This window comes from Centruroides sculpturatus, unplaced genomic scaffold (assembly GCF_000671375.1).
Source record: "Centruroides sculpturatus isolate CEXI.00-Female unplaced genomic scaffold, Cexi_2.0 scaffold103, whole genome shotgun sequence".
NCBI lineage: Eukaryota > Metazoa > Arthropoda > Arachnida > Scorpiones > Buthidae > Centruroides > Centruroides sculpturatus.
The window spans coordinates 1,047,356-1,069,739 of record NW_019384303.1 but is presented as its reverse complement, the minus strand read 5'-3'; the positions used below and the strand labels follow the sequence as shown (position 1 = coordinate 1,069,739).

At 28.2% G+C, this 22,384-nt stretch overlaps 1 protein-coding gene across 2 annotated transcripts in view; it reads left to right on the top strand.

The window, feature by feature from the left end:
* The first annotated feature begins 150 nt into the window (after positions 1 to 150).
* LOC111618086 (NACHT and WD repeat domain-containing protein 2-like) overlaps positions 151 to 22,384 on the top strand; it is a 39,563-nt gene continuing 17,329 nt past the window's right edge. Inside the window, exons 1-2 of one of the 2 annotated variants that reach the window (XM_023359530.1) lie at positions 151 to 483; positions 2,885 to 3,019. In XM_023359530.1, coding sequence (XP_023215298.1) covers positions 2,952 to 3,019 — 68 coding nt within the window. In that variant the 5' untranslated portion in view covers positions 151 to 483; positions 2,885 to 2,951. Of the gene's footprint in view, positions 484 to 1,770; positions 2,029 to 2,884; positions 3,020 to 22,384 lie in introns of those variants that run through there. The other variant, XM_023359538.1, reaches the window with a different exon arrangement.

The window sequence follows — 22,384 nt, the reverse complement described above, 5'->3', positions numbered from 1 at the left end:
AAAACATTGTTAAAAATCGATCTTGTACTGTAACATTCGAGCGTCACGACTGCAAGGAATTAGACGAACGAAGACAATAGCGTGACAGCCTTTTATCGAAAGGGGAAAAAAACCAACCTAGTGTTATTCGATACAGTTGTGTGTTATTTTTTTCGAAAGGAGCGTACATCAACTCGCATTATGTACGCTTGTTAATTTAGCGTTTAACTGCTAGGAATCGCCTAGCGAATTTCAAATTTTATATTAGGAAAAAAAAAAATCGATTAAAGACAGTAGCGATTGTTTACCTCGAAAAATGCTTTCTCCTATCTAATCACGAATTAGTTTAAGAAAAATAATAGTCGGGAGTTCGTGATATCGACGTCATCGACGTGAGCTTGACGTCATAGATTGTTGTTAAGACGTAAGCAAGACTGTATTCCGAAAGGAAGAACGGGATGCAGTGTGCTCTGTCGAAGAATCCGCCACACATTCGTTTGACAGGTATGCTTGTTTTAAATCATTAATTCCTCCATATATTCTATTTTCCGACGTTAAATATTAGAATTTTCGAATTGTGATATTCTGAAAATATTCTCCTCGTCAATAATTCATAACATGTAAATTTAGGATAAATGGTAAACTGTATTATTTTGTTTGGATAGTTGTGGTTATTTATACATTTAAAAAAATGTTTCGCGTGTTTTAATTGGTCCTTTTTAAACTCGTGTTTAATAAAAATCACTTTCACTATTTAAACGTAAACATTACTATTTACTAGATTTTTTTTTGAGCATGTGTTTTGATTTATTCAAAAATTTTAAAGTAAAAAAATAATTAAAACGAAAAAAAATTGTAAAATAATGTCTGTTTAATGTATTTAACGTTAAAAAATTATTTTATAGTGAAAAAAATATATATTTTTCGTTAATTACTTTGAATTTCGCTCACCAGAGCGCGCGATTAAATCAACCCGGCGCTAATTCTCACGAGCGAAAATAAGGTTTGAATTAATTTCGATTCATTTTCGTTTTAAGAAGGGGAAAAAATGATTATTATTAGATTTTTCTCTTAAAATATTGGTCGATAGAAAATTTTAAATTTAATGTTTTGAATAAATTTTCTATCTTTAATGTAAAACAATTCTATAAATGAAATAATTCAAAGATAATTTCCAGCATAAATCGGAATTTTCTGCTAAAATAAACCTGGGTGTGGCAAACTATGCATAAAATGTGACAGAGATTAGTAATAATGAGATGTCCTCTTTGGATTGATGCAATTTATTAAAATTCAAAGCAAATTTAAAGATTTTTAATGCTTTTCGCTCGTATCTTATCAATTCTAAAGATAATTAACATTACGTACATCGTCCTTCCACCTCGTGTTAAATTATCCGATTCTGATCTAATTATTTAGGGTTTTTTCCCTCATTTTTCCCTACCGTTACAAATTTTAAATTCGAATATATTAAAGGACGAAATAACGATTAAAATTAACATCAATCGCGCATTTAAAAATAAATTCCCCACTCTCTTTAATATTTTTATACTCCATAAAATATAATATAATAAATTAAGATGAGGGGAAAAAAAATGAATTTTCGTCGTCCGGCGATGACACTTAAATAGGTCAAAAGTTTTTGGTAGATTTTAGGGAAAAAATTAAATTTTTTTTTTTTAAAGGAAAAATTTCCTAAATTGTGATTGCATCTTTGAATTTAGGTGTAATAAATAATTTGTGTTTAAATCATTTACGGACTTATTTTTCGTCGGTACCACGTCGAACAATAGGGCCACACACGTCTGACCGGAATCGATAAATGACACGGCAAGAATGCGCAGTAGATACGAAACCGCACAAAATGGCGATGAACGAAGAGTAAAACCAACATCTTGACTGTAGAGATTGGTAGAAGCTAAGAAAATTTGATCGAATTGCTAGTCGTTAAGGATACAAATTTCAGTTTGGTCTTCGGCGCAATACTTCGCTGCAACGCTGGGAAAGTGGTTTACAGGGGATCGAGTCGGGAATAAGTCAACCAGTATTGTAAGTCCGAGTTATTCTAGTCGATCAGTATTTTTTTTTATATATATTTTATTATATTTTTTTACGTGTTTCTTCAAGCAAAATTCACGGCTATCTGTAAAAGAATCCGTACATTCCTACTAATTGATCGATTTACAGGAGTTTAATGCTCTTCGGCGTGAAATAAAGCAATTTATTATAGAAAATTCCTGGGAAAAATAGACTTCACCTCGTTATACTTTCGTCTCTAACGTTGTTTGTATCTAATTAACGGTGAAGGCAAATTGTAAATATTTATCTTATGAGCGAAGGAATTTTAACATTGTTTCCGTCGTCTCGACGGTGAAATTCGGGACGATCGGTCGAAATAAATCGATAAATTTCCGTCTGAAACAAGGGGAAAAAATATATATATTTACGCGTGAAAAAAAATGGGTCTGTAGAAACAGAAAAACAAGAGAAATTTATTCAGAATGTAAAAGGAAATTCTGTTTTATTTTTTCTTGCTGACGACAGATTGGTTAGAGATGTTGGCTGTTGTCGCGTGAGGACATTTAACGGTATTTCCTTTCCTTAAAGACTTCGTTTTCTCAAAAAAAAAATACGACTAGAAAAACAAACGATGATACTGTTTAAATTCTTGTTTACGTTACGTGTGTCCACAGTTCCATAATTGTCTTGGAAAATAACGGAGTAAGAACAGAAGTAGCTTGACCTTTGTTCGTCAATTCACGTGACCTATTGATCATATCCTGAAAATCGCGTAAAATAGCGAATCGTTATTTTTATTTTTGAATAAATCGATATATCTGTGCGCGCGCGTGTGTGTGTGTGATACTTTTAGGTAATGTTTTTTTTTTTTAAATTTAATTTGTAGATTATTTTCCAAAATGATTTTTGAAAATAATTCGAAATCCTGATTTGGACATTTTGAAAAATTAAATATGGGTAGTAGTTGCTCGTCGGCCCAAAAGAAAAAGAATAAGGAAAGACATACTTCTCACGGAGGATAGTAAGTACATTTTTTTATTACTTGTATATTTTTAAATAACTGTTTGAAAAATAAAAAGTATTAATGGGACTCTAACTAATGTATTTTATTATTTTAGATTTTAATATATGTCCTTTTTCCGTAAATCTGATCTATAATTTTATTTAAGATGAATATGAAAATGATATCCTATTCGGTTATCCTAAGGGCAATAAAGGCAATTGCCTGTGGCCCCCATAAACCAATCTTCTATGAGAAAATATTTCCCTTAAAAAATTCCCTCGAAGAAAAAATGTTCATAGTCAACACTGTACGTGGGACCCCCTAATTCAGATTTGCCTGGGCCCCATTATGCTATAACGCGCCATTGCTCGTATCTATGGAAATTTACCTTTAAATGGAGAATTTAGTAGCATTTGATATTAATAATTATTTAAGAAATAGGTCTGTTATCAAATATCACCTCTTACAATAGAGTTACATTTTATTTTTGATGATTATATGCAAAATTGGATTTGTATTAGAAAATAGGTGAAGCAATCAAAAACACCTTGAACTTATAATGAACGGATTTAAACTGATATTATTCACGATGATGGTGATGATGAATGAAAAATGAGATATTAATGTTTAACTCCTGAAAATACCTGTAATATTGAAGAATAAATTGATAGAAGTATATTTAGAATAACAAACGGATATAATTGAAGGCCTTTTGTTAGATTTAAAGAAACATCTGATATGAAACATTATGGATTTTACAGGAAATGATTATTGATTGTAATCTACGAATTATTATAATTTAATATATTTATAAACATATTTCAATATTAAGGAAGATAATTAGAGAGATTGATTTTTTAAGATTTATGCAAATGATTATTCTATATGCATATAGTTTATCGTTTTGTCTGTGCTTAATATTTTTAAATAAAATACTGTACTGTATTTTATTTTTTTTAAAATATTTACTAAATTCTTGATTTTTTAAGATTTATATCGTGATATTTTAATCCTTTTTATAGTAGCGACATAAACTATTTCGTAGACGAGTGAGATCGATATAACTTAAATAAAATGTGTTACTTACGAAAAGTAGCTTTAAACTTGTATAGATTTTTCTAACAACAGCAACAATTTTTTTTTCTTTTTAAGATAAAGTTGATTAATTTATATATTGTAAATATGGAATTAGATTTGGCCCGCGGGCCATAAGTAGAACGATATGCGAGTTTACATTCCTTACTAATGCATAATAGGATATGTGCAGATAAACTGCAATAATTCTGAAGGCGACACGAAGGCGGAATGCGAAATATTTCCGTCAACCTTTCTATATGATATAGATTATTGAATATTGCATCGAAAGTAGCGTGATTACATGTTGGATAATTTTAAATGCATTCCGATCGTAATCTCTGTGTGAATGCTCTAGTGAATGTTGGAGAATGGAAATCTCCGGAAAACTCCTGCTCTTTCTACACAATGAGTAAGCAGACGAGTTACCAATTATCGTAAGATCAATTAATTACTATCGACTGATAATTAATATCAGTCAGTAGAATCGAGAATTATGAAGAACAATCGAATATATCTAGAAATGTTTCTCTTGGCATCCGGAAATTGCTCTAATAATAAAGAAAATGTCTAATAGTTCAAAGAATTGGAGTAATGGCAGCCAGCCTCTTTTATTTTTTCTTATTAGTCTCTGTAGAATTTTTTTGTTTGTTTGTTTTTTTGTAGATTTAAATAGTTTTTATGGAGGAAATAGCAAAAATACCGCGTGTGAATGCTAAATATAAGCAAATCATTAATGAGACTTAGAAAAATATCATGTTTCTGTTCATTAAATTTAAGAGCGTTAATTACAGAAATTTTAATAACTTCAAATATGGAAAAGTAAACTAAGAAATAAAAAGCGGGTGATTGACCAAAGGATTCGAATTTTTAATAATAGAGTATACATTCCTCCAGTAATTTAATTGTGTGTATTTTTACTCATTCATTTTATTTAAAAAAATGATTTCAGAAAGTTATATCTTGTTTATTATAAGATGAAAGATGCAAAATCTCTCTCTGATATATACAGATTATTTGCTATAAAATTCATTCAAAAAATTTTTTATTACACTTAAACTAATCAAATTATCAATAGAATGGATACGACGAAACCATATTTTCACCAATAAAACTATCAAAACTAGCCTAACAGTTGTAATTATCAGAATAAATTTAAAGGGTCGTTTTAATTATCAAAAGTTGTTAAGCAAGGATATGAACAATTGTTCAATAACTTTATAAAAGTAAAAAACGAAGTAAAAAGTTTTTGGAAGAGAAAAAAAATAATTATTATGATTTATTTATCTGTAAATTTATGTTTATTATCGAGGTAAAATTCATGTTAGATGAGTCCGTCGATTAAACTATAATTAAAATGATTGTATTCGTGCTAAAATAATTTTAATTAAAGAACGATACTAATTTAGGCATAACTAATTAAGTCATTTATAATACTTCTCTGAATATAAAATATAATAACGAATTATTTTCGTTATAAAGATGACTATTGAAAAAAATCTTTAAAATATTTGGTTATAATTTTATCTTTTTTCATTCTTCTTCTTCTTCTTTTAATTATATAAACAAATCTCATTGTAGTTTTTATAAATTTAAAAACATACTTTTCAAAATCCTTAAAACATGAATAAAATTCAAATGTATTAAATTTTATTTTCCTTTTAGGCATGTAGCCAGTAATGAACTGAAAGCTTCAGAAGTTTTTATCACTTTTTATATTTTCTTTATATAAAATGTTTTAAACGAGTTTTTATACTGTTATTTGTGTTTTATTCAGTATGTTTATTCTTTTTAAATTTTGCTTAAATATTAAATTACTTCCATAGGATTTTTCGATCGAATAGGTAATGTTGAAATAATATAATTAGCACTATAGTATTAGTTAATTTTAATTACACAGTATAAATTCCTCTTGCAAGTTGTGACATCGTTTCAACTTAATTATTTTAAATTATTGTTTAGCATTGTAAAACTCATATATTTTGATCTAAATATTTAAATTTATTTAAGTAAATATGGAATAATATTTTTAAAAAATCTAAATATTCTCTAATGAAAATATCTCGTTACATTTATAAGTCTCCAAGAGGAGAGAGAGAGAGAGGATCGATTTGTTTTTGTAGATAGCCCTTAGACTTATTATATCTTATGCCACATAAAAAAATAAAACAAATTTTTATAGCTCCATAATAATGTTTTATTATTGTATTTCATACAAAATAATTGTTTTTGTTTCATTCTTTATTCATTTATATACATTTTATATATTTTCTTAGCTCATGTAGAATGAATAAAATATTAATTCATTCCTACAGGAATACAGAAATTGAACAATATGTTGTATGTTCATCAAGCTTCAAAAGTATATAAATGTATACTTCAGTAGAAGAATAATCTGTTAAATCCTGAAGCTTCATAGTCCAAACAATTCGAAGCAGATTATAGTTTCAGAGACACCGACATAATATAAAATCGGAAATATTCCGGTTTATTGTCTAACTAAAATATTAAATTGGCGCGTGTGTGACTCAGATATCACCTAATGAGCGAGTTTAACCGCATATATTATTTTCTGAAATTAATAATTTAGAATAAACTGAATTTAAATTATAACGGTATGATAGTTATGTTAGAAAGAATGAATAAAAAAGAGGCTATTATGTGTAAAATACAACATTATTTTATAATTTTAATTAATAATAGCACGCATTATACGATTTATTAATTAAAATTTATTATTAAAAGTGATGTAGTTCGCTGATTTAGTTTTGCATCTTGCAAGTTATGTAAGTGGTAACGATCTTATTAATAAGTTCGTCGAAACATTTTTTATCATCTTATACGTGCTTTAAAATTATATTAATCGCAGTTTTAAAAATGCGATTATATGCCATGTAATTTTAAAGTACATGCAAGATCATGAAAGATCAATCAATGAACTAATTAATAAGGCTACTTCTGTCTACCGTATATAACTCACAAAGCACAAAATTAAATAATTACTATATGAAGATAATACTATAATTATCTTCCTATTCCTGTATTATATGTGGTTGTCCAGGAAATGAGAATGAAATAATCTATTTATAGACTTCCAAGAAATGAGATTTAAATTTTTTTTTTTTTTTGCTTTATTTCCATATGATTTATTTTTTTCTTAATTAAAATTAATAGTATAAATTAATTGAATTTTCTTCTGAATTTTTCAGTTTTATATTACTTTCTCGTTTTTTTTTCATTCTTGTATACACGTAAACACGTGGAAATCTTAAGTAATATGAATTTAACATGTTGCATTTATCTAATTTTTTGAAAAAATAATAGAAATGTAATATGTATAACAAAAAATCCAACAACGAGTTGCTTAATTTCCCCGGCAACACTTGATAGTGCCATCTGTTATCATATTTTATTTAAAAACTTTTTATATTTTTAACTGTTACAGAATGGCAAGAAGCTTAATTTTGAGGGTATGGATGGGTTTTATAAAAATATTGTAAATGCTAATAACGAGTAATATCGTCATTAAATCCGATCCTATTGGAGATACATACGATCCTCGTTGTCTCTCCACCCCCTCGACCTTTAATCTCCAACAATTAATAGCATCGATCCCTCTAATAAACAAACCTCTCTGCAAAATTTTAAAAAATTTTCGACAAAAAGGACAAGAATTGTTAAGCTTCAAACAGGGTGAACAAAATCGTGTCCTCCCCACACACTAACATCCATAGATACAGGAAAAAACCCACATTTTTTTTTGCATTTCCCGACGTTTCAAGAAGTCCTAATTCCAAAATCTTGGAGGGGTCATTATTTTGACCGATCGCTATACTTTCCCCTCTGTTAACAGTCGGGAAAATAAAATGCAGAACTTTGAACAATTTTGACTTATATTTACATAGAACCTATAAGATTCTATGTATATAATGTATATAGAGTAGTCTAGAGTCTGTGTACAGTCTTTATCTGTAAAGTATGTATTAAGATTCTGAGATATACTTTAAACTGCTGTTGAAACTTATTTCTTGAAAAACTGTCTATTTTAATTCATTTTATTGTTACAATATATCTGATTTAACAGATTAGTAGAAATGAATGAATATTACAATTGCCTAAGTACAGTACATTCCTACAGAAGACTCCTGGAATGTCGCGACCTGATTTCTGGATAATATTTCGATCCTCCAAAACTCTAAAAGGAATTAACCTAAAATATTAGGGAACGCCGCCCAGTAATGTCGTTCCGTTTCTTGTTAATAACTTAACCCTGTTTAATTTAATTCGTGCATGTTTTTTTTTTCTAAATTAAAAACATTCTTCTGATTTTTTTCAGAATTTGATAAAAGTCAGCACAATAAATGATTTACAATCCATCAAATACTTTATACAAGGAAGTTTCTTAGTTTACTAATGACAGCAGGCTAGGAAAATTAGGTTTATTATTCTTAGAAAGTCTAGCTTGTCCCCCTTTTTTTGAAAATAGTTTAAGTATTTAAATAACTCCGATTTTGTGCTCTCGGGTAAATATATTAATAATACAATATACTCTTGCTTATCCGGCACGACCCATTAAAATATCCCCCTCTTATTCGTGTTTATAATTTTTTTAAATGTATATAGTAAACTACATTAACTTTAATAAAGAATTAAACTTGCAGTTACTGTATCCCTGGGCATAATTTCACAATAAGAAAATATAGCTCGAAAATGAATCGGTGAAGAAGGGCGACAAGCCACGTCCTTCATTGCCGAGATTACCGAGTCGTATACACACGGTAATCTGGCACTCTCACCAATCCGGATTCCTCTGTGCAAAGAATGGCTGGATTAGAAAGAGTCTACCGTAATAATGGTGGAATATAATATAATACGAGCAATTATTTATTGCGACGTGGTGACAATGCCGGGCTGCAATTTTTAATTTATTTAATTTAAAATATATGCTTTCCACCTCAAATTAGTAGTGTCTTGCCCTAGTACATCATACTTTTCCGTTAGCAATGGAGTCGTGTCGGTCATCTAACTCCTTTCAGAAGAGTTATGAATTGAAATAATGTAACTCGGGGTATGCAACGGAAGTTCGTATATAGTTAATCTGAGCCTTTTGCCCCTAAGCTTTTCATATCGATATCCGGTCTCCATTTTCATCTAACTAACTACGTTCTCGAGATTAAGGAAGGACAGACAGAAAGTGGGAATTTATAGGTCTACAATTTTTTCAAATGGCAGCCCAATAAGTTATAATACATTTATTCATTTGATAGCAATTTCTTTTTATGTATATAGTTGGCTACTTTGCTATTGTTGTAGTATATTAAAAATATAATCTACTTCGAGTTATTTGCATTTTTCTTAGATAGGTTACTTAGGTCTACATTTATAAATAGTGGTTACGCATGACGTAAGCTTTAAGGAAATTCATAATTATGTAAATAGTAGCGAACGAAATACATTTAGAGTGTGCTGCATATTATATTTCATCAGTTTTCACGACGAGCAATTAGAATGCCATTCATCATTGGTTGCCCAACCCATATTTTAGCTCACAGAAGCGCTTGGGTAAGTGCATGTTTCACCACACCCTTGAAAAAATTTTCGGAGAATGGAAATCGATAGATTCGACGTTAGATCTTTTTTTTTTTAAAGCGAAATTTCGATATAATTCTCTTGTTATCAACGTCTTATCACATCTATTTTTATGGATTTTACTAAATCAAGCCGAAAATCAAAATGTATTCAATGGATCGAATTATCAAATGGCCAATTTCCTAAAATAGTATTAAAATTGCATTTTTCCGATGGAAAATATTAATGTTTTTTTGCTTGTTTACCAACTCAAAATAGGTTAAAACATGTAGATGTTTCATGGTAAGAGAGAAATCAGCAATGAAGACGTTCCATCTTTGTTTTCTGCTATTTTTATTACTTATCATCCTTTATTTATATCGTAATTTTTTAATTTTTATATGGAATAAATTGAATTCTTCCAAAATTAATAAATTAAATTTTAAAAAAGTTTATTAATTTGGAATAATCATATTCACATTTTGAATTGATAGAAGATTTCATCATTGGAAAACTGTCGAGAGTTTAAACTAGAGGCGAAAGCAAAAATAACAATTAGTTTAAAAATTCGAAAGATACATAATTGCAGAACACATATTTAATTTCCTATTGAACGAAGAATCGATGCAGTTTCTCTAAATTAACTCGAAATTAACGATAAGCGTGCATCAGCCCATCTGAATGTAATCTTTGATAAGCTATTGCAGACTTTAAAAAGTTAAAAATGAATTAATGGTGTTGTATGAGAATGTGGATTACATAAAATCATTACATTCGATTTTAATTATATTCTTATAATTAGAATTTGATATTACATTTTAATATAACATTCAGTTTTATTTTAAAATTTCATATTCGATTTTGTTACATTAAAATATAAAATCTAAGAAATAGATGAGAGAATTCTGTACCGTATCAACGGAATGGACATATTATATAAGTTTTTTTATATTTTTGTTGTTAATTAGTGGTAAAATTTTATTTATTTTTATAATTCCGGTCTAGAAGAAATGACTTTTTAATAGCCAAATAAAAATTCTCTAATGAAAATCGCTTCGTGATACTACGAAATTTTGTTTTTTAAACATGTATATAGCTCGATTCGTAAGCAAGATTTATTTATATATTTAGGCTAATTTATCCGAAAAACCAATATAATTTAGCTTCATAGAAATTATTTTAGAATAAAATATTAATATTTTATAATTTGGTGAAAAGTTAGAGTTAAAATTGAGTTTTTTATAACAAAAATTCGTGTATATAGAGGATAGAGGATCTTTTCATCCATGACTGAAAGCCATCTTTAACGTTGGCCCATTTGTTTTACCTGATAATTTCGATATAATTTGTATCAAATAATTATATGATAAATAACTTACATAAAATTTACTTGTTAGCTTTTAGTAGATGTGATATCTAAAAGTTCAATCTTATTTTATATTAGAAAACAAATTCCCCGACAATTTCATTGAAGAATAGTGTGATTTTTATTTCTCATTCAAAAGTGTTGTCTAAAAACTTATTTCTTGAAAAATTTAAACATTTCACTATCTCAATAGGAGAAATTGAATGCGATATATTTGAACTAAGATTAATGTATTAAATATACGCCGGTTTATTTTTTATTTACCGATATAATACACAGTTTTTAGTAGTAGGATATTGAAGTGTATTGAAAAATTAATTGAAGAAGCATTGAATTGAAGTACTTTTCTTCGAACCATTCGTACGGAATTCTAAATTTTCTCGAAAATTTTATTGATAGACAGATTTCTATTGTTTTCTATTCATAAAAACGGCATTAAATCGTTAGCTGGAATAGAAAAATTACAAATAATTACAGGGAATCCATTTACTTATCGATAATAAAACCATCTTATAATTTCATATTAATTAATATTATCTTTGTATTCTAAGTCTAGAATAAATTTATCTTAGTCTATTATAATAGAAAATGGAATCCTTTAATCCTCGAAATTCTACTTTTGGATTTTACTTGAATTAAAAATTGATACAGCCTATTAAAACAATCATTAGAGAAGACGGCATTCGATTTATAGTAATGGCATTATTTTTGATCAGCATCACTCCACGAAATTGTTACTCTTCTGTACTACTCGAAAAAGTCATAATGTACAGTAACTACTATTTTTTAAACATTAACCTAGTGGCGCGTTATATCTTCATGGTTCCCCAGGCAAATTTGAAATATGAAGCTCCATATACAACATTGACTTCGGACATCTTGGGGAAAATATTTTCTTATCAAAGATTGGTTTGGGGCCCCGCTGGTGGAGGATCCAGGCAATTGTCCTTTTTGCCCATAGGATAACGCCGCATTAACCGTTTCTTCATATAGTCTTCAGCTGTCAATCTTCGTGATAATTATTCGTTTACCGTTACAGCACATTGCAGTTTCCTGTTTCAAAGGTGGTGGCAATGTTCTTTTGCTTCATCTTTAAAAAATCTGCTTTAAGTAGCACTCTTTTTGAAGATCAATAATATATAACTTACACAGCATATTAACGGACTTATTATTTTAAAATTAAAAAGAATTTTTAAATATTTTTAGTTTTTATCCGATTATAATATATAATTTAACTCGAATAATGAAGGTAATTTTTTACATATATAAAATAAACGATGTAGTTACAATTTTTATAAAATGAATTAATCATAATTTATTCAAATTTCCTGGTATTATTTATCTATTACAATTATTATACGTTGTTATATATTAATTATCTTTAATAAAATTTGTTTAAGAATATAATTAGAATTTCCTAATGGTAATAATTTAAAAAGAAAGACCGGAAAAATCTATAAATTCCATTTTTAGATAGAAATCTAAAAGTCATTTTACTTATTATAGAGAGTGCGTCATTCAATTTTTTTTTTATATGCGTGTATTTTTTTAATGAAACTTTTAGCTTTTTAATACGCTGCATTCTTCGATTTAAACATTATAATTATATAAATTATTTAATAAAGTTTACAGTTTGGTTACCGTTTAATCATTTTATAATTAGACGAAGATATCAGATAACAATTTATACGCGTAATAATGTTAAGTAAACTTAGAAATTTTGACGATAATATTCATAAATTTTTATTCTAATATTCAGATTAAAATAATATATTTATTTCCGAGATAATTTGAAATGCGTGTTTCAAATCTTAACGATTAATATTCCAAACATATTTGGCATTTGAGTTAATTGGTCTAACACGGACACAACACAAATATTTTAATATTTAAAGATATTCAGATGGTTCGAATATAAAGATTTACTCGTTGTTCTATGTTCTAAGTGGCAATCAAATATATATTTATCTCCACGTTCGTCAGAATGTTAACTGACGTAAAAAATCATGTAGCGTAACTGTTTTAAATTATCAAATTGGTGAAGTATTTGTTAAATATAATACTGCGAGAAATTAATAATAAAGATTAGTAATATATTAAAAGTGTTATTTTCGATAGACGAATTTGCATATATCTCTGATGTTTATCAAGGAGTATTACTGAATAAACAGAAAGATTGTTCTAAACATAGTTGCATCGGTTTTCTTGTTTTTCGTTTAATTAAAATAAAATAAACGCTTCGTAGAAATTAATTACGTTCTTTTTTTTACAACTTTACGGATCATTTTCGTAAAGTTCGCATGCCTTACGCATTATCCGATGGGCAAAAAGGGCAGTTGCCTGTTAATGGAGCCCCAAACCAATCTTTTATAAGAAAATATTTCTCCGAAAAAGTCCCCAGAAGAAAAATGTCTGAACTTAACACTATACAGTACAAGGGGCCCCCTCTAATTCAAATTCGTCTGAGCCCCACCAAGCGCCACTGTTACTACTATAATTTTCTTATACAGACTGTAAAACTGATGTAGATAAATCCTTTTATAAATAAATTAATTTAGCATAAGTCATAAATCGAGTAGATTTATTCTTCTTCTAATAAACTATACTTACGATTATCATTAAGAGGATAAATAATGTATAAATAGTAATTCTATGCATTTATATTTATTATTCCTCTTATACAATCCTCGAGAATATGAGATGGAATAGGAAAATTTAAAATTTTTACAATTTATTATAAAAAATTCGAGTTTTTACCTGGATAAATAATTAATATCATATTTTGATAATGTGTCAATTTGAAGAAATCCCTGAAGTTCACCCCGAAGAAATCAATATTATAGTAATCGTAGATTTAAAAAAAATTCGACATTTTAGCTTTACCAAATTCAAAAAACATTTACTGATACCTTAATATATTATTTAACAAAAATACGCCTTATTCAAATAATTATCTTATGAATTTAGTAAATGAATAACGATTAAATTTGTGAAATTAAAACTTAATCTTGCCCTTGATTAAATATCTGATGTGAAATAAAGTAATTTAAATGAGATCTCTACTTGAAAATTAATTGTAAAGCTATCCGAAATATTCTTAAAATCATTTTGAATTGTTTTATTTACGTATAAAATTAACAATATAGAGAAGCTGATACACGGATAAATAGGATATATTCTGTAATACTTTATTATAAAGTTCTTCTATAGTGCATGTACCGATCAAAAAAGAAATTCTATCCACATCAAACTCTTATGAGCTGATTTAGCATTTTCGTATTTTAATAGAAGTAAACAATTGATTCAGGGATAAATTTATAGCGATTAAGTTTATCATAAAAAATGCCTAGGCTCATTACCTTCCAAAGTAATATAATCTAGAAAGAAGGTTATTATGGGAAATGAAACGATTTATAAATTATGTATCATGCGACCCTTATGATAAAGAGGAATCAATATTACTTAAAATTTCAAAGCTATAGTCTATTTGTTATTCGAAGTAAAGGACAAATTTAGACGTAGGAAATTCATTTCCAATTCTTGTGATTTGGAAATTTAATCATTTGATGTGAAGTAATTCGGAAATTCGCTGATAATTTTTTCTTCCTCTAGTGTTTTTTAAAATAAATTATCATTAAAATTTGTTTAGACAAAATGAAGTAGAGCAAAAGGATGATTTAGATGAATATAATTAGTAGGGATGCCGAATAAAATTCAAAACTGATGTTCCCGAATGAAAATTCCGAATCATCAGCAATGATAGTTTAGCACTAAAAGAAAAATCGTGTAAATTATATTTTTATTGAGTCGACAGTTCGAAAAATTCTCATTTTTTTAAGCATATTTGATAAAATATAAGCGCAACTGCAGACTAATTATAATCAGTTGGCGCGTTTTACCTTCATAGGGCCCAGGCAAATTTGAATTAGAACGCCCCATGTACAGTGTTTCTTCGGGGTAATTTTTCGGGGAAAATATTTTCTTATAACAGATTGGTTCGGGGAGCCCTGTTGCTAGGGTCCCCCAGGCAATTTCCTTTTTTCCTATTGAATAACACGTCACTGATTACGAATAGGCAGTATGAGTCCTCAGCATTCAAAATGAAGCATTATTATTATTATTTTTAATTTGTGATAATATTTTTTCCAAAGTAAGCAAAATAGAGGGAAATAGTAGGGGAAAAATTTAAAAATATGTGTTAAATCGAGTGATAAAATCAACTTAAAAAAATGATTGAAAATAAAATGTGTCTTCTTCAGAGTTTGGATTAAAATGAAAGAAGAATAATAAATAATTAAATATTCGAAAGGCGCATAAAATTTCGAATGATTTTAATATCTTATTAAACAAAGAATCGATAGATTTCGTTCAAATTAATTCGAAATTAACGATAAACATTCATCGACGGACTGAATGTAATCTTAGAATTGCAGACTTTAAAAACTTTAAGAATGAATTAGTACCTTAAGTGGGCTTGATAAAATCATTATATTCATTTTAATTAATTTTATAAGTACAATTTGATATCCCATTATAATATAGAATATATAATGCACTTAAAAATAAAACTTTTTAATTGATTTTATGATTTGAAATATAAAACACCAGGCGAGTAGTAAGTCCTCTCTTCTAACCAATATAAAAAAAAACTATTTATACGACGTCTAAAGGTCATAAATAACTTAATTTATTTTGAAATGTTGTAAATAATATATAATTTAATTAATTTTAAAATATATTAAAAACATTTTTTTTTTCAAATTTTTGTAGAAAATAACGATCTACTAATTAAATTTAACAAATCTAAGATGCTAATAAGAAATCTTTAATGAAAAATTTCGATATTAACGCTACATTTTTGATAATATTACATAACACTGATATTGTGTAACACCGTAGGAAAAGATTTATTTATAGTCGGTCTTAAATAAGAGATTTTCCTTTTATATTTTATCAGAAATATTTGTTTGGATTATTGTAAATAATATATATCTATTCCAAATTAGATATTTGTAAAATATGTTATGTACTGTACTATATAATTAATTTCTCATGCCGATTATGTTACTGCAAAGTAAATAGTAGAAAATTTTAGTAGGAATATTTGAGTCCTTAATAGGAAGTTTTAGTGGAAATAATAGGAATACTTGAGGTCTTAATAGGAATTTTTAGTGTGAATAGTAAGAATATTTGAGTCCTTTAGAATTTCATGAAAAAATTATTTCAAATCCAACTCTTTTACATTTCTAATTATCTTTTGTAGGCGATATTTTAAAATAAGTGAAATTTAACGTTATTGATACCAATTCTTACTACCAAATTTCCAACGCAACTCGTTTTTATTTCCGAAAAGCTTCGCCGATAGATTAAAAAATAATCAAAGTTCATATTCAATTTAAAATAATATAAAATTTATGGATAAAATAGAAACATTTTATTATTTTCTTTTTTTATATTGTGATATTATTAGGATTTCTTTTTTATTGTACAATGTCTGAAAGATAGAGTTGGTAAGTATGTGATCAAAAATAGCACGTCTAAATCATACAATTCTTTTTCTTATTTCCTTTTTTATTCCATTCCATTTCTTATTTTTCTTATTATTTCCAAATAGTAAAACTTTTACGTTTCTAGCATTCAGTGGCGCAACGTCATTTTTCGTGAGGGCGAAGTTATAGAGGATCAAGAAATACTGTAGAAACGGGAATCTTCCGTTCGTGAATCGGAGGAAACTGCAGCGGGTCTAGGGGCGGCTTTCTCCTTCCTTTCAAAAAAGGTTTTCAGGGCGGTAGCCTACGGAAAAAAATTTAATTTTAAAGAAAAAAAGTGCTTGATAAAATGAATGAAGTACGATATTTTTAGGGGGAAGATATGTCTTCTCCCATATCTTCAATGGTGCTGCGCGTTCAACATAACTGCTGGATGGCCTAGGCCGGGGTTTCTCAACCTCTAACGAATCGTCGCCCCATCAACGTAGTATCGCCCCCTTCAATGAAACCGTTACATATTATCGCCCCCTTCACTTCAAAATTCCGATGCCGAGAACCAAGACTAACGCCAAATTCGTACTGCATTGAATAGACTAGTGACTAGTATAATGTTATTTGTTCAATTATTGTACGATTTAAAAAATAAAATATCTAATTATTCTTAATATAATGTTTTACTATATCGCCCAGAAAATTGTTTTTCGCCCCCCCCCAAAATATAATTTGTTACTAATCGCCCCCTCAACATGGAAAAACGCCCACATGGGGCGATATCGCCCCCGTTGAGAAACACTGGCCTAGGCGATTAAAGCGTCAGTTTATCTGTCTGTAAGACCGGGTATAGAATTCTGGTGGAAAGGTCCACCAGTGGCCAAGCGATCTTCGTACCCTGAACAATGGAAGTTCGGTCGTGGGTTNGAAGTCCTAATTCCAAAATCTTGGAGGGGTCATTATTTTGACCGATCGCTATACTTTCCCCTCTGTTAACAGTCGGGAAAATAAAATGCAGAACTTTGAACAATTTTGACTTATATTTACATAGAACCTATAAGATTCTATGTATATAATGTATATAGAGTAGTCTAGAGTCTGTGTACAGTCTTTATCTGTAAAGTATGTATTAAGATTCTGAGATATACTTTAAACTGCTGTTGAAACTTATTTCTTGAAAAACTGTCTATTTTAATTCATTTTATTGTTACAATATATCTGATTTAACAGATTAGTAGAAATGAATGAATATTACAATTGCCTAAGTACAGTACATTCCTACAGAAGACTCCTGGAATGTCGCGACCTGATTTCTGGATAATATTTCGATCCTCCAAAACTCTAAAAGGAATTAACCTAAAATATTAGGGAACGCCGCCCAGTAATGTCGTTCCGTTTCTTGTTAATAACTTAACCCTGTTTAATTTAATTCGTGCATGTTTTTTTTTCTAAATTAAAAACATTCTTCTGATTTTTTTTTCAGAATTTGATAAAAGTCAGCACAATAAATGATTTACAATCCATCAAATACTTTATACAAGGAAGTTTCTTAGTTTACTAATGACAGCAGGCTAGGAAAATTAGGTTTATTATTCTTAGAAAGTCTAGCTTGTCCCCCTTTTTTTGAAAATAGTTTAAGTATTTAAATAACTCCGATTTTGTGCTCTCGGGTAAATATATTAATAATACAATATACTCTTGCTTATCCGGCACGACCCATTAAAATATCCCCCTCTTATTCGTGTTTATAATTTTTTTAAATGTATATAGTAAACTACATTAACTTTAATAAAGAATTAAACTTGCAGTTACTGTATCCCTGGGCATAATTTCACAATAAGAAAATATAGCTCGAAAATGAATCGGTGAAGAAGGGCGACAAGCCACGTCCTTCATTGCCGAGATTACCGAGTCGTATACACACGGTAATCTGGCACTCTCACCAATCCGGATTCCTCTGTGCAAAGAATGGCTGGATTAGAAAGAGTCTACCGTAATAATGGTGGAATATAATATAATACGAGCAATTATTTATTGCGACGTGGTGACAATGCCGGGCTGCAATTTTTAATTTATTTAATTTAAAATATATGCTTTCCACCTCAAATTAGTAGTGTCTTGCCCTAGTACATCATACTTTTCCGTTAGCAATGGAGTCGTGTCGGTCATCTAACTCCTTTCAGAAGAGTTATGAATTGAAATAATGTAACTCGGGGTATGCAACGGAAGTTCGTATATAGTTAATCTGAGCCTTTTGCCCCTAAGCTTTTCATATCGATATCCGGTCTCCATTTTCATCTAACTAACTACGTTCTCGAGATTAAGGAAGGACAGACAGAAAGTGGGAATTTATAGGTCTACAATTTTTTCAAATGGCAGCCCAATAAGTTATAATACATTTATTCATTTGATAGCAATTTCTTTTTATGTATATAGTTGGCTACTTTGCTATTGTTGTAGTATATTAAAAATATAATCTACTTCGAGTTATTTGCATTTTTCTTAGATAGGTTACTTAGGTCTACATTTATAAATAGTGGTTACGCATGACGTAAGCTTTAAGGAAATTCATAATTATGTAAATAGTAGCGAACGAAATACATTTAGAGTGTGCTGCATATTATATTTCATCAGTTTTCACGACGAGCAATTAGAATGCCATTCATCATTGGTTGCCCAACCCATATTTTAGCTCACAGAAGCGCTTGGGTAAGTGCATGTTTCACCACACCCTTGAAAAAATTTTCGGAGAATGGAAATCGATAGATTCGACGTTAGATCTTTTTTTTTTTAAAGCGAAATTTCGATATAATTCTCTTGTTATCAACGTCTTATCACATCTATTTTTATGGATTTTACTAAATCAAGCCGAAAATCAAAATGTATTCAATGGATCGAATTATCAAATGGCCAATTTCCTAAAATAGTATTAAAATTGCATTTTTCCGATGGAAAATATTAATGTTTTTTTGCTTGTTTACCAACTCAAAATAGGTTAAAACATGTAGATGTTTCATGGTAAGAGAGAAATCAGCAATGAAGACGTTCCATCTTTGTTTTCTGCTATTTTTATTACTTATCATCCTTTATTTATATCGTAATTTTTTAATTTTTATATGGAATAAATTGAATTCTTCCAAAATTAATAAATTAAATTTTAAAAAAGTTTATTAATTTGGAATAATCATATTCACATTTTGAATTGATAGAAGATTTCATCATTGGAAAACTGTCGAGAGTTTAAACTAGAGGCGAAAGCAAAAATAACAATTAGTTTAAAAATTCGAAAGATACATAATTGCAGAACACATATTTAATTTCCTATTGAACGAAGAATCGATGCAGTTTCTCTAAATTAACTCGAAATTAACGATAAGCGTGCATCAGCCCATCTGAATGTAATCTTTGATAAGCTATTGCAGACTTTAAAAAGTTAAAAATGAATTAATGGTGTTGTATGAGAATGTGGATTACATAAAATCATTACATTCGATTTTAATTATATTCTTATAATTAGAATTTGATATTACATTTTAATATAACATTCAGTTTTATTTTAAAATTTCATATTCGATTTTGTTACATTAAAATGTAAAATCTAAGAAATAGATGAGAGAATTCTGTACCGTATCAACGGAATGGACATATTATATAAGTTTTTTTATATTTTTGTTGTTAATTAGTGGTAAAATTTTATTTATTTTTATAATTCCGGTCTAGAAGAAATGACTTTTTAATAGCCAAATAAAAATTCTCTAATGAAAATCGCTTCGTGATACTACGAAATTTTGTTTTTTAAACATGTATATAGCTCGATTCGTAAGCAAGATTTATTTATATATTTAGGCTAATTTATCCGAAAAACCAATATAATTTAGCTTCATAGAAATTATTTTAGAATAAAATATTAATATTTTATAATTTGGTGAAAAGTTAGAGTTAAAATTGAGTTTTTTATAACAAAAATTCGTGTATATAGAGGATAGAGGATCTTTTCATCCATGACTGAAAGCCATCTTTAACGTTGGCCATTTTGTTTTACCTGATAATTTCGATATAATTTGTATCAAATAATTATATGATAAATAACTTACATAAAATTTACTTGTTAGCTTTTAGTAGATGTGATATCTAAAAGTTCAATCTTATTTTATATTAGAAAACAAATTCCCCGACAATTTCATTGAAGAATAGTGTGATTTTTATTTCTCATTCAAAAGTGTTGTCTAAAAACTTATTTCTTGAAAAATTTAAACATTTCACTATCTCAATAGGAGAAATTGAATGCGATATATTTGAACTAAGATTAATGTATTAAATATACGCCGGTTTATTTTTTATTTACCGATATAATACACAGTTTTTAGTAGTAGGATATTGAAGTGTATTGAAAAATTAATTGAAGAAGCATTGAATTGAAGTACTTTTCTTCGAACCATTCGTACGGAATTCTAAATTTTCTCGAAAATTTTATTGATAGACAGATTTCTATTGTTTTCTATTCATAAAAACGGCATTAAATCGTTAGCTGGAATAGAAAAATTACAAATAATTACAGGGAATCCATTTACTTATCGATAATAAAACCATCTTATAATTTCATATTAATTAATATTATCTTTGTATTCTAAGTCTAGAATAAATTTATCTTAGTCTATTATAATAGAAAATGGAATCCTTTAATCCTCGAAATTCTACTTTTGGATTTTACTTGAATTAAAAATTGATACAGCCTATTAAAACAATCATTAGAGAAGACGGCATTCGATTTATAATAATGGCATTATTTTGATCAGCATCACTCCACGAAATTGTTACTCTTCTGTACTACTCGAAAAAGTCATAATGTACAGTAACTACTATTTTTTAAACATTAACCTAGTGGCGCGTTATATCTTCATGGTTCCCCAGGCAAATTTGAAATATGAAGCTCCATATACAACATTGACTTCGGACATCTTGGGGAAAATATTTTCTTATCAAAGATTGGTTTGGGGCCCCGCTGGTGGAGGATCCAGGCAATTGTCCTTTTTGCCCATAGGATAACGCCGCATTAACCGTTTCTTCATATAGTCTTCAGCTGTCAATCTTCGTGATAATTATTCGTTTACCGTTACAGCACATTGCAGTTTCCTGTTTCAAAGGTGGTGGCAATGTTCTTTTGCTTCATCTTTAAAAAATCTGCTTTAAGTAGCACTTTTTTTTGAAGATCAATAATATATAACTTACACAGCATATTAACGGACTTATTATTTTAAAATTAAAAAGAATTTTTAAATATTTTTAGTTTTTATCCGATTATAATATATAATTTAACTCGAATAATGAAGGTAATTTTTTACATATATAAAATAAACGATGTAGTTACAATTTTTATAAAATGAATTAATCATAATTTATTCAAATTTCCTGGTATTATTTATCTATTACAATTATTATACGTTGTTATATATTAATTATCTTTAATAAAATTTGTTTAAGAATATAATTAGAATTTCCTAATGGTAATAATTTAAAAAGAAAGACCGGAAAAATCTATAAATTCCATTTTTAGATAGAAATCTAAAAGTCATTTTACTTATTATAGAGAGTGCGTCATTCAATTTTTTTTTTATATGCGTGTATTTTTTTAATGAAACTTTTAGCTTTTTAATACGCTGCATTCTTCGATTTAAACATTATAATTATATAAATTATTTAATAAAGTTTACAGTTTGGTTACCGTTTAATCATTTTATAATTAGACGAAGATATCAGATAACAATTTATACGCGTAATAATGTTAAGTAAACTTAGAAATTTTGACGATAATATTCATAAATTTTTATTCTAATATTCAGATTAAAATAATATATTTATTTCCGAGATAATTTGAAATGCGTGTTTCAAATCTTA